Raw genomic sequence first — 12,861 nt, 5'->3', positions numbered from 1 at the left:
TGGTAAATATGTCGTGAATGTCGTTAGATGACCATTTTTTACTTTCCAGCATGACCAGATTTTTACATGCTGGAGGTTGGCAAGTATGATGTGACTTTGTTAATAAATATAGTTTATGATATTTAATAACTGCATGTTTGTGTAACTTTGCTTTTATTGCAGTATATTTGTACAATATGAGAGAAATCAGAATCGAAAGAACATATTCAGCATAACCCTATAAAGATAATTTCAAGTTTCAGTTCTTCCAATACCTGATTCCTTCATCTGTCACCAAAGAGCAGCCGGACAGAGAGAGGAACTGCAGCGCCCTCTGGGGAGTGTCACTGTCACTATTATCACAGACATAACAAGCCCCACCATTACCCCCCACGGAGGTGCTAGTCCTGTACGGGGAATTCCCGCGAATCCTCTCGGGGGAGGAATTAGTCCTTCGAGGGGAACTCCCTAGATCCCTCTCTACAGAGGGGTTCATCCTCCAGGAGGAATTGTCTGAGAAAATATTTGTAGGATATGACGAGGAATTCCAATCATTCCTTGCAAGATAAGTTTCTTTCTTGGTGCCCAAGCCCGAACTGTCTTTTAGGAAATTATTCAATTCCAATGTCCTTTGTTGTTGATCCCTTAGTAAGGGTGGCAGAAAGGATTGGTGCATGAAGGAAGAAAACATAGTCTCTCCCTCCAGAAAATCAATCAAATGTCTAGCCATAGCCTCACTTTCCACAAAATCACAAGCATTACGCAATGCTACATCCACTGAATCAAAATCGAGTCCATTTCCCGACTCCTCCTGTTGTCTTCCGTGAGCCTCTCTTTCATGACAGCAGGTCCTTCCTCTGACAGTACAGGTATTCGAATTATCACTAACTTTTTCCGATCTGGTGTCTTTGATACATCCCAGTGCTGAGGATATTTTCTGTATCGTCACATCAGTAATGTTTACACAGCCTGAGAGATTTATATGCTTCAGTTTTCTGCCATTCCTGTTCTTGCCCAAACTGGAAACGATAAAGTGTTTTATTAATTCACATTTTGTAAATACAACATCTGTTCCCTCTGTTAAATAACCTCCAAACAATAACAATAATAGGACCATGGGCCACAACACTCACCGGAGTCACCTAGTCTTACCAATACGTAGATAAACCACACCTGTATTGTAACCATTATCTTCTTAAGTTCAAATGATTTTCATTACTTTGACTCATGGAAGAAGTTAAAATTATAAATTTTGGCTTAGAGGTTCACGAAGAAATTCATATATTTCAGTTTTCAAGAAGAAATTTATATATTTCAATGTTTCTGAAGACTTTCATATGTGTCACTAACGGTTTTCAAGAAGAAATTTATATAGTGAGTTTTCATGAAGACAATTATACATTTATTACACTTTCATATATTGTTCATCAAGACATTTATATATTTCATTGTTCATCAAGACACCCATATGTGTCTTGTGTCTTTTTAGTTCAGTGGTTTTTCAGAGGAGAAATTTAAAGTGAATTCAAACTTATTTTTAATATTACCTCTTGAAAATAGGGTCTGTCCTTCACTTGAACAAAACTTTTTTGAAGCCATTTTGGTTGAAATTCACTCAGTGAATACAAAAAATACACCGGACCAATGACAGACGGACTTTACTTAGAAAAGCTCAAAGATGAGATCAGGTGAAGTAATAAAGGTGACTAATTAATCTGTATACTGACCTCTTAAAACCAATGTCTGACACTCTGGTCTGTGTAAGGTCTAAAACTTCCAGATTGTTACAGCAGCTCAGCATTCTGTATAGCTGTTAATAATCAATAAGTTCTTATGGTTCCACAATAAAATTCAGAGCATTCAAAGGGACATAACTCCTATGTATTTGATATTGAATCAATATACATGTACCAGTAGTCAAAGGCACCCTTTCACACAGTGTCAGAAGATCACTTTTATTCAAAAAAGAAGTCATAGAAATATGTAGTTAAATCTTCTGTGAAATTCCAACTTTCTGAAATTACTTGTAAACTGTAAAACTTACAGCACGTTAGTTAGACCCTGACTAGCTTTATATTAAAAGGGACATGAAAAAAGTTTCAACTGATGTTTTAAAAACCAATTTTAATGTTTACAATTCCTAATTAAAGCAATTCAAATGATCAGCAAAAATTTGAACATTATTTGTTGATTTACAAAGTAGATACAGAACTTAAAATTCGTTCATAATGTAAACAAGGCTTGTGCTTTGTTTTTGTTTACATATAAATAATATCATAATTATAACAGAATAGGATTCAGCAAATGACTACAAACTGTCTAATCGTATCTAGAATTAACTTCTTTTTTAAAAAAAATCTGTTTTGAACAAACATATACTGTAAAACGAGAATATTTGGCACACTACTTATTTTAGCGCCTTTGGCGCAAGAGCCCATGTACGCTAAAATTTACTGTGCGCTAACGGATTTCTAAAAATTATTATTTGTGTGTGTTCAAAGCTTTTACATATTAAGAACATGTAAACAGGAACGCGCGATTACGTAATGTCGAAGGGTCGTTGGATTTTTTATACACACTAGCACTGCACATGGTAGGATCGATCGAGAAAGCTCTGCCAAATTATAATTTAATTAAACTATTATTACCCCCGTAACTGTTACCCGATTCTTGTCATTAGCACCTTCAAAGTTTGGCTTCTCGGCGTGTCAACCATCTATTGCCTCGAGGTAAACAATGCAATCAAACATGGCGATTGAGCTTGCAGATAATACCTGATTATGATTACCGTCTATCCAAGTTATTACCTGTCGATGCATGCATTGTTTTAATATGGATAAAATGTGTAAATATTCCATTTCTTTTATTTAAAATAAAAATAAAATAAATTTTAAATAAATATTAACATTGTACCACGTTCATGTGATTGAAACACCACGGTAAAGTTGACAAATGTTTACTTATATACGGGAGTGCTATTGTGTTTCCATGCTTGATTAACCAAAAAGTCAAATACGGGAGTGGATAAATAAAAACAATACATTTATAACTTTCAACGACGAGTGAAAGCGCTAAAATCTATTTGCGCCAAGGCATTCCCTCTTGCGTTTGCGCTAAAATACGTACTGTATGCACCAAATTTTCTTGTTTTACAGTATTAAATTTTTAACCAATGTAAACAAATTTATGGCACGAGCCTTGTTTCCATAACAAAGATTTGGACCTCTAAATCTGTCTTGTGTTTTGATTATTATTAAAAATACCTCAGTTAAGTATTTGTAAACATAAAAAAAAATTGAAAAATGAATTTTGAAAAATTTTAGCTGAAACTGTGTCCATGTCCCTTTAAGTAGATTTCTAAGACATACCACTCCATTAGTTAATCCCCTACTGTAGCCCAGGTGTAACTCCACCACACTGGCCCCCACCCTGGGGAAAAGGTGCTTCACCATACAAGTCAGCATCCTGGACTCCTTCTGTACCTGATTCAAAGTCCTCTTTTATTACTATCTCATTTATGTATATACAATTCAGTAACTATACAATTAAACAGGGCGCTGTGAATAAGCAAGAAACCAATAAATCACATAAAAAGATATCTTAATGCAAGATGTAGTGAACTAGACACAAAAGTGTAGAAAAGTTACATTACCATTCACAAAGCAAGATTTCTTATCATATAATTAATGTTTATTGCCCTTCTATTGCTGATATGTACACCCAGTGGTTCTGACAGACTGACAATGCTGGCTTATTATTTTGTTATTTACCAGCATCCATTCAGGAGACATCTCATCCAAATCATCACTTTCCTCTGACTCATCTACATCAGCATCCTCATCGTATTTGACATCGACTGGATAGAACTCGGCCGTCTCCACGTCCCTCTCTTCCAACTCAATGTCCATCTTCTCCTGGCGAGACCAAAGTCCTACAAGAAATATATTGATATTATCTCTGACCATGTCAACTAGTGGTACTGTGAACTAGCTCTCCATTAAAAAAAATCAAAATAACCTTAATATTTAATTGGAAAGTTAGTTGGAGATATATACACATGTATACTCTTGTTTCTATTGGATTACTATTTCCTCCTGCTACCTTACCCTTGAACCACTGGACAGGCCTAAGGACTCTCCAGTTAGACCCATCCATAGCCAGGCTGTTCCATCTTTTTGACACCTGGGCTGAGACACATAACTCCCTGGGATTCAGGTAGGAGAAGACGGCCATCAGGACTTCATCAGGTAAACACTCAATCCCACTGGGCTCACGACGGGATTCTGATCTCATACATTTTTCCTCTTCATCAGAAGACGAGGCTGGAATTAAGGCATTGATTGTGTTATAAATAATCTTAAACTTTATTAAAATATAATATAGAGCATTTTCACAATTCTTACAGGGTTATTGAAATCAGAATACATCAATCAAATATTCTTCTTAATTTTTCAATGATTGGCTCAATTTATTATTTTTTTTTTTTTGCCTTTTTAAATCAAAGCCCATTTTTGTTCTGTTTGTAATAACCAATCATTCCTTAGATCAAGATTACATAATAAGAATATTTTTTGAACCATTTTGATCATGTTGATGAAAATTGTTCTTACAAACACATTCTTCATTTTCGACATATTCATCCTCTATGGTTTGTTGATGTTTTCTAATCACTTTAGATTTCAGGGACCTTAACTCTTCAAACGAAAAATACTTCATCAGCATTGGTTGAAAAATCTGCAAAAGGAACATTTGATTATAGTAACTTAAAATACACAAGTACAACCATAATATCTGAATAGACCTATCACTCACATTTATTAATATGAAATGTACAAGATATTTTGAATTTAAACTATTTTTTATGGTAAATCTCATCAGGATTTTTCGACAAAAAAAATCAGTTTACTCTTGTGCACAAGAGTATGAAAATTCAACAATAAATAAGTTATGATTTAAAACACAAATAACCTTTTACTGTAGTGTTACACAGTACTGTATACAGGGTTATTTTCGCCCTTTTACACTTGCTAACAATTTTACCCCGTTTTAAATTCGCCCAGTCACAGTTCTGTTCAAGAAATTATACTGTGTTTTTTTAATTCGCCCCATTTTAAATTCGCCCACTTGTGAGAAGGGCAAAAGGGGCGAAAATAAAACTGGGGCGAAAATTTCCCTGTATACAGTATTTGCTTCGAAATTTGATTAAAAAAAGATATGATAAAATTGACACAAACCTCTTCTTCTTCCTCCATGTGTGGGATGAACTTCTGAGTGAAATCCTCCAGCGCTGAGCGTAGCTTTTTCCCATAGTTCTGTCGGTCCACCTCCCCCTTCTCACGACAGTGGTACCCGTCCTGTAGCAGCATCAACATCTCCGTCAGTTTATTGTCCGAGTGACAGTTACACACAGCTGAGCTCCGAATCGAAAGCGCATTTAGTTTTGCTTTGAGTTTTTTCATAATGTATTTATTTTCAATTTGTTCGTGGGCTCTGAACTCATGAAAGGCATTGACGAGATTTTCTAGGAGGTTTGTCATGTGATGGACATCTGCGAAATTTGTGTCCGTCATCTGTAAACATACAACATAATATTTTAAAGCATCATATTCTCAATGATCGTAAACTACAAGCGTATCCCTCTAGTAAAGCTGGAAACCCATGACGCCTTCTTTTCTGATTCTCCCCTCCCCCTATTAACAATACTGAATAGAATAAAATTAACAACTGTCCATGTCATGAATCAATTTTTCCAAAGAAGATGAACATGGTAATGTCCTTTTGGCATACATTCGATCAAAAAATTGAGAAACATTAAAACGAAATTGTCTTTCCTGCAACTTTGCAAAGTTCCTCTGATTTCTGATATATTTAAATGCAATTTCCAGTAGATTTACTTACACAACTTTAAAATAAACCCGGAAAATTTACTTCTTAGTCACGAGCCGGACTAACAGTAACAAAACAAATCAACTAAAGCTTTAAAATAAGTTAAAGCATTTGACAACATAAAGCACAATATATCAGCAACAAATCTTTGAGTGTCAATTGATATATTTATTGTGTCAGTAGATATTTTTTTCATTTAAGCCATTTAAAGTTAGGCTATAAATTATGAGCTGTTAAATTTTCATTCTAAAAATAGTCATAGTTGCATCAACAGCATAAATTGTAAGTAGGAAATGAAAAGTATATTGATATTTGAAGGAATTCCAATTTACCATGGCCAAATACTTGTGTACAAGCTCCTTCATTCGAGAATGGGGCACTGTAAAAACGTCGACTTCTTCTGGACAGTTGGGCGCCATTTTTGTTTTGATCGGAAATGGTTTCGTCTCGTAAAATCTCGTGAGATCGTGACGACACGAGTTGCTATGGGAAATGTCAATAAGCTCGTGCGGTGTCCCGTCAAGGTAATAGCGGACTATCGTAAGGCAGGTATTTATTGATACTACTCGATAATTTTCACTCAAAGATAATTGACTGACTGCTGAGAATGGCTCGGAATTATCCGGCAAACACGCAGATTCAGAAATTTTTAGAGGAATCATACAATAAAGAACGAGACACGCGTTTGCAGTGGTTTTACAAACTAAAAGATTCCAATGGACAACTTGCCACTTCCAAACAGTCCGAAGTTGCGAGAAGGAAAATTCAAAATGCTCCAAAACCCGCAGAGGACATTTTCAAAAAGCTTCCAGAGGATTATACCCCTCCGAAATTCAACAAAGTGAAATCGGACTTTAATGCTTTCCCTGATATGTCCAAAGCAGAAGGAAAGCTGCAGCAGCTGGTTGCAGAGATGCGACCCCCCTCCGCTGGCACCCGGGAAAAGTTATACGATGGTTTTACGAAGGAGGGCAAGGGTAGATATCAGTATCTGTGTGAGAGAAATAGGAAGGGCCCGGAGGAGAAATTCGCTTTCCCTTTACTGAGTTCTTGGGAATACGGATGGAGACTCGGAGATGTGATAAAGAAAGAGGAAATTAAAAAGCCTCCCTACGGTCGTACCCGCATTGTAGCGGACACTTTCTACACGCGCACTGGAATTCCAGATAACCCCTCCGTCAGTGTATAAAACTCAGGAACGTCATAATATATTGTGAAATGTTTAAACTCTGTAAATTCAAAGTATTAATTTAATATTCTTACAATGACCACCGATTCTTCAGTATTGTAAAAGGAAAATAATAGACATCCTCTTTGAACAGTATTCACTTTTTTTCCAGAGAATTTTTAAAGTCATTCATTTATGGTGACATTTAAATAATGTTTTATTGGCCTTGTTGTGAAATACCTTATATGCAAAACTGTGGAAATATTAATGAACTGTTGTCTGCTAAACGTGATCGTTTATTTAACACTTATAGAACTTTATTGTGTTTTCTTTACAAACAGTACTTACCTGTTTTTGCACCTGCATTTAGCTATTGCTCAAACTGTTAGCTCATAACTCTGTATGCATATTTTGTTACTCGTTTTATCCCGTGTGATTGAGAGTTTGATGAAAGTCTTATGATTGTGACAGTGGAGTGTTTGACTGGAAAAAGTGAACCACCTTTTTTACTTTTCCGGGCCCTTTATCAGTGCCATCCGTCCAAATTGGCAAGAGTTTAATATAAATTATTTAAGTATAATTATATTGAATGTATTTTTAATATGAATGCTTGTGTTTATATATTTGTATGGATGAGTTTCGGCTTCAAAATGTTTTGTACCTCTTGAAAAGATTATTTGTAAATTAAAAAAAAAAGATGCTGAAAATCACTTTTTATGAGTTTATTCTGAGTTATTAAATCATTTGACAACTTGACTTTTTTCCGATGAACTCGTATAACGAGTAACAAACACATATAACTTACAACCATATGTCATCAGGTGATATTTGACTGCGTTGAAACCTAATTAACACGAATGTATTCCAGCTAATATCTGTATTCATTTCTACCTTCCTCCAGCTCTTACCTGTGATCACCTGCTAATGACAAGACAGGTGTTTTCTGTGGTCATTAGGAGGGAAACTGATGTGGCTGATGTCACGAAATTTTCTACGTGAGTTGTATACTCGTACATAATGTACTAAATAATGCCGATTGAGATATCTATAAAATTGTGTTTTCCTCGTTCTTTTTATTTAATCAGGTAGTGCATTCGATAACTAGGTCTTTTAAACGAATCCCCTGCAAAGATTACTCAATGTGTTTGGAAGGATTGTAATTTAAATTCGATAAGTACAGACAAGGGTTTATTGTCGATGCACATTCCGTACAACTCAATGTATGAATTGTATGCGTCCTAAATACTACTGCATACCGACAGGAACAGACAACAGTGTTGATATGTCGACATTCGTTCCCCTCCATCTTACCATGGGTACATTTTACGGGCAGGTGGAACAATGAATAAATTATACCTGGTACATTAGGACTAATAAGAAACTTCATGAATAAGTTATTAACCGTAGACTTTTAATTTGTTTGTGGGTTATTTTGGTAAGGTACATTCTATTGCAATCGATAATAAATAGAGATTTTCATTGATGCGCGAAATGAGAATCTACCTGAGGAACTCGTATAAGCTTTTCATCGAAGTTGACGCAAGATACAGAGATATACCACAGAGGAATATGATATAGGTAGTCTCATTATAATGGATTTAATGATAATCTTCAAATATCATAATGCATGCAGACAGTGACAATTAATTGCAGATCTTTTTTTTTTATCACAATAGAACTTTGGATATATATTTCCGTATTTATCCCCAATAGAATAGTATGTGATGGTTTAATTTAAGTGGGATCAAATGATGTCCTTCAAAAGTCTGATATCGTGTGGATTTCATTGATTTGGTCTTTCTTCAAAGAATCCATAACACGATGTATCAATCGATTTTATTCCCCCTCTCTTCTCCGCATCGTTAGATTTTTTTCATTATCAACCTGAATTCTTACCAAGCGGCTAGGGTAGATATAGAAGGGAGGATAGATCGTTATAAATTATTTTTGTCGAAGGTATAATCGATATACTGAGTACTGGAAGGAAAAGGAAAATGGGGATACAGTTGATCCTTTCATCGCTGAATTACATTGTGTTATGGCAGAAAAAACTTTCGTTAAATAATTTTACAACGTTACTCAAATATATCCGAGATTTTTTGGTTTATATGTCAATAAGCAATTAATTTTGATTGATTATGCATACCCAGCATGAAACGATCTCAAATTATTAACGATGTCAAATTTAAGATATATTTTTTATTTATTTTACAATAAGCGATGTATGTGACACTGCTAGGCCTGACAGATAAGAAGTCCCCTCTAAGATCGATAAACTGATAGACCACTTCCCCTCCTACAGTGTTCTTATAGAGGGTACATTCATTTGATAATCCCGGAATCCTTATCACCCCTATCTAACCAGCTGACAAGACGCTCAGGAAGATCGTGTATTTAACGATTATACCGGATATAAGACTGGGGTAGGCACGGAGAAACACACCGACAAGGTGAAGGGTGTCACTGTAAGGGACCGTCTCCCAATAAAAAAAAAACAAAAACGCATATACCGGATATGAGACTGGGATAGGCACAGAGAGACACACCGACAAGTGAAACATGTCAGTGTAAGGGACCGTCTCCCAATTTAAAAAAAACGCTTATACCGGATATAAGACTGGGGTAGGCACGGAGAAACACACCGACAAGGTGAAGGGTGTCACTGTAGGGGACCGTCTCCCATTTAAAAAATCAGATGCAATCCTGTATTGTATCTTGTATATGTTATATAATATTGAAATCACGCTTTATTGTTTATATAGTCCAGTTTTTAACCAATATACTCAACATATGAAATTTTGATACAGTTGTAAAATGACTATGTATTTCCTTTTTTTGTGATGTTGTGGAGCTTCGTGGAATTGACCAGTCTGCACTTACCCCCCCCCCCCCCCCCTCATCAAATGTCGACCACAATAATGACATGATTCATAAATCACTCATCATGTGCACTGTCTGTTATGACAGTTTTTGGTGTTATCACATTCATTTATCTTTCCCTGGTATAGTCATGTTGTCAGATTTCAATAATTCACAATGATGGCCAGTACGTGTTGATATAAAAATGATGTTACAATTCTAATATCAATGCTGATATCAGGTTTTGGAGATTTTTTATTTTCCAGAATAAAACAAATAATATTAAAATTCAACATACATTCAAATTAAAATCTACCTTTTAAAAACATTCTGGACTTTGAAAAAAATGTCCTTTTAAGTTTAGGTTAAAAAATATTGAATTTATTTAGTTCGTTTTCAACAAAGGGTACCTGCTACGAGAAATAAAGTTCCAAAACAACAAAGTATTAATGATCAGAAATGATTGCTGCTCTCCTGAATGGGGAAAATATATACCTAACGCAAACACAGTATTCATTTGTTACACTGTACCTCTACCTTAAATAAAATTTGAGAATCTTTAACTGATTTAAACGACAACTTGCTCATTACACTGTAGATTTAAAAATTATCAAGGGCAACACTATCTTCTTGAAAAGGCATTCAAATCCTTTCAACTCGGCACTGGTATCCATGCAGAAGAAACGACGCACGTGTCTATAAATATTGACCGATGTATATAAACGCGCTATTCGTTTTATACATACCTTAACTTTAAGTAAATAATTGCATGGAGAAAATGCCAGTTTTGAATATTGTAATTTATACGCAAATATTGCACGTCAGAAGCTTGATATATGACCTTAAATTCTCGTCAGTGTCATATACATGTATTTTGACGTTATTAATATCCCCCCTCCCTCCGGCTGGATTCGGTGTCTTTTGAAGTTATACTTGCCTATTTTAAAAATTCGGACAGTTGTTTTTTTTTCTCTCCATTGAAAGCTTCCAAAATGTTGGCATTATCGAGCAGTTTTTCAACTTTTGTTGCTCAAAAACAAAAGGAATTTGTTACATGAAAAAAGAACGGTATGTACACGTTAGAAGCAATTAATGCATGGAACGGTGTGGGAACGCACTTTGAATTTTTTTTTTTATACAAAATTAACTTGCTCCCAGAGTTAACGCACTCGGACACAATTTTTCAAAGTGCGTTGGGACAGAGCTGTGAGCCTTGATCTAAAATCCAATAGCAGAAAAACTGTCCATTTAAACTCTTAAACATGTTAAACTTCGTGTGTGTTGACGGAATCTAAATTTTAACGACAATGTTGACTCTAAACCACCATAAAAAGAAAAGTAAAACTAATAAAATTTGATTGATTTTTGTCGGCTTTGCAATGAACGCAGGGAGATTCGCTGCGAGTCCTTACCTATTTTATAAAATTGACAGTTTGTTATTGACTGTCAATATTCAAAACCAACGTTGTTCATCGATAGAGAAAACAAATAAACCGTCACTGTATGTATAAACTTAAGTTTTTTTGGAGTTTATCTAATAAGCAGCGGGGGTTGTTGAGGCTAGAAATTTACATTCCGAAGTTATTACTTTCATTATGAGGCTACATTACATGTATTTCCTATATACAAAAAGCGCAAATATTGATATATCATTTTCAAAGCTAGGCCATATATTTAAAATGAAAGCTGCATGCTAAACATCAATTTCTCTTCGAACAGAAAAAAAACGAAGTACTTTAAGCAATGAGCTCACTAAATGATACCACCCCCACCCCGCATCCCATATGGTTATAATGGCAAAGTCCATATTTTGCTCTGATGGGAGAACCGAAATAAGTGTCATATCAAAAATTAAATAGGAGGTTCACAATGGCATGAGTCTATGGAAGTATCATTAAAATTTATCAGAAGAAGTAAAAGAGGAGTTGCGGATAAGAGATGCATGGATACCCCAAAGCGTAACAGACGGACGCACGTACGGTTGGACATCCCCATCACTATATACCCTCCCGCTTTTCAAGCAAAAGGGGGGTGGGGTATAAAACAATTATTTTTGGATATGTAAGACCAACAGAATGACATTGTACATGTATTGATATACTTGATCCGCTCCCCAAGGAGAAGACCATGTGTTTTGGTAACACGGGTAAAATCTTCAATACGGTTTGTAATACGGTTTGTAAAAGATGTAATGGTTGATGTTTGAACAAACTTTGTTAGTCTGAATACATTACCTATTCATTGATTGTGTATTTAGATTTTTAAACCTGTGCAAATGGGTCGTGTGTATGGATTTCCCTTTAAAGTATACGGTGCCACGGTCCTTCAGAAGATCACAAAGAATAGCACTCAAGATTCAGGCGGGGCACAAGACGAGATTTTCAATATATATTTGATGAAAATTTAATAAGCTGAGGTTTAATTCTGTATACGTAATATCTTTAACATAATTCCGTGATGATAACAGGCCTGATGTTTTAAAATGGGACACCCTTCAAATGCCTATAAAACCAGACAGATCAATATATCTATTTCATGTTAGTTTTTTGTCGTGCGGTTTGGTTCATCCATTCACTAACACTTATTAATAATTTAAAGTGTCACAAAATGTGTTAGATTTACTTTCCAACCCAGAAATTCACAATACAGAGAGAGAGAGAGAAAGAGAGAGAGAGAGAGATTTTAACATTTTGAGGAAAATTGCACTTCTCTAGCATAAAAATTTACCCCGAATGCAAGTCCGAGAAGGAAAAAAGAAGGTCGACGTGTTATCCTTTCATCGACGTGATTGCACGTCTACTTCAACCTAGATTTATAGCTAATTAATTTATCACCTTTTACTTGATTACCTTTGATGGGGGAAATTTGAATGGCATAAACTTAATTAAAAATCTGCAGGAAGAAGGGATAACGGGCTTTTGAGATAGTTAATCAAAGTAATTAAATAAACCCTCGATATGAAGGAAGGA

The 12,861-nt window shown here is 35.3% G+C and overlaps 2 protein-coding genes across 2 annotated transcripts; one reads left to right on the top strand and one right to left on the bottom strand.

Annotated features, from left to right (window-relative positions):
* Positions 1-254: 254 nt before the first annotated feature.
* Positions 255-6,411, bottom strand: LOC134240579 (F-box/LRR-repeat protein 5-like; the record flags this gene model as incomplete). The annotated part of the gene is made up of 8 exons (XM_062722665.1): positions 6,198-6,411; positions 5,214-5,549; positions 4,590-4,713; positions 4,086-4,301; positions 3,750-3,910; positions 3,348-3,461; positions 1,707-1,789; positions 255-998 (listed from the first exon to the last, which is right to left on the bottom strand). Coding segments are annotated over exons 1-8 (1,865 nt in total), but the record flags the coding sequence as incomplete, so codon positions are not given.
* Positions 6,360-7,744, top strand: LOC134240583 (protein SPMIP1-like). The gene has a single exon (XM_062722668.1). The coding sequence runs from the start codon at positions 6,473-6,475 to the stop codon at positions 7,052-7,054; it is 582 nt and encodes a 193-aa protein (XP_062578652.1). The 5' UTR covers positions 6,360-6,472; the 3' UTR covers positions 7,055-7,744.
* The last annotated feature ends 5,117 nt before the right edge of the window (positions 7,745-12,861 follow it).

The sequence above is a fragment of the Saccostrea cucullata genome, unplaced genomic scaffold (genome assembly GCF_032062105.1).
Source record: "Saccostrea cucullata isolate Sc308-1 unplaced genomic scaffold, CSIRO_AGI_Scuc_v1 ctg3089, whole genome shotgun sequence".
Classification (NCBI taxonomy): domain Eukaryota; kingdom Metazoa; phylum Mollusca; class Bivalvia; order Ostreida; family Ostreidae; genus Saccostrea; species Saccostrea cuccullata.
The sequence above is the reverse complement of the archived record's forward strand: the minus strand, read 5'-3'. Positions and strand labels throughout refer to the sequence as shown.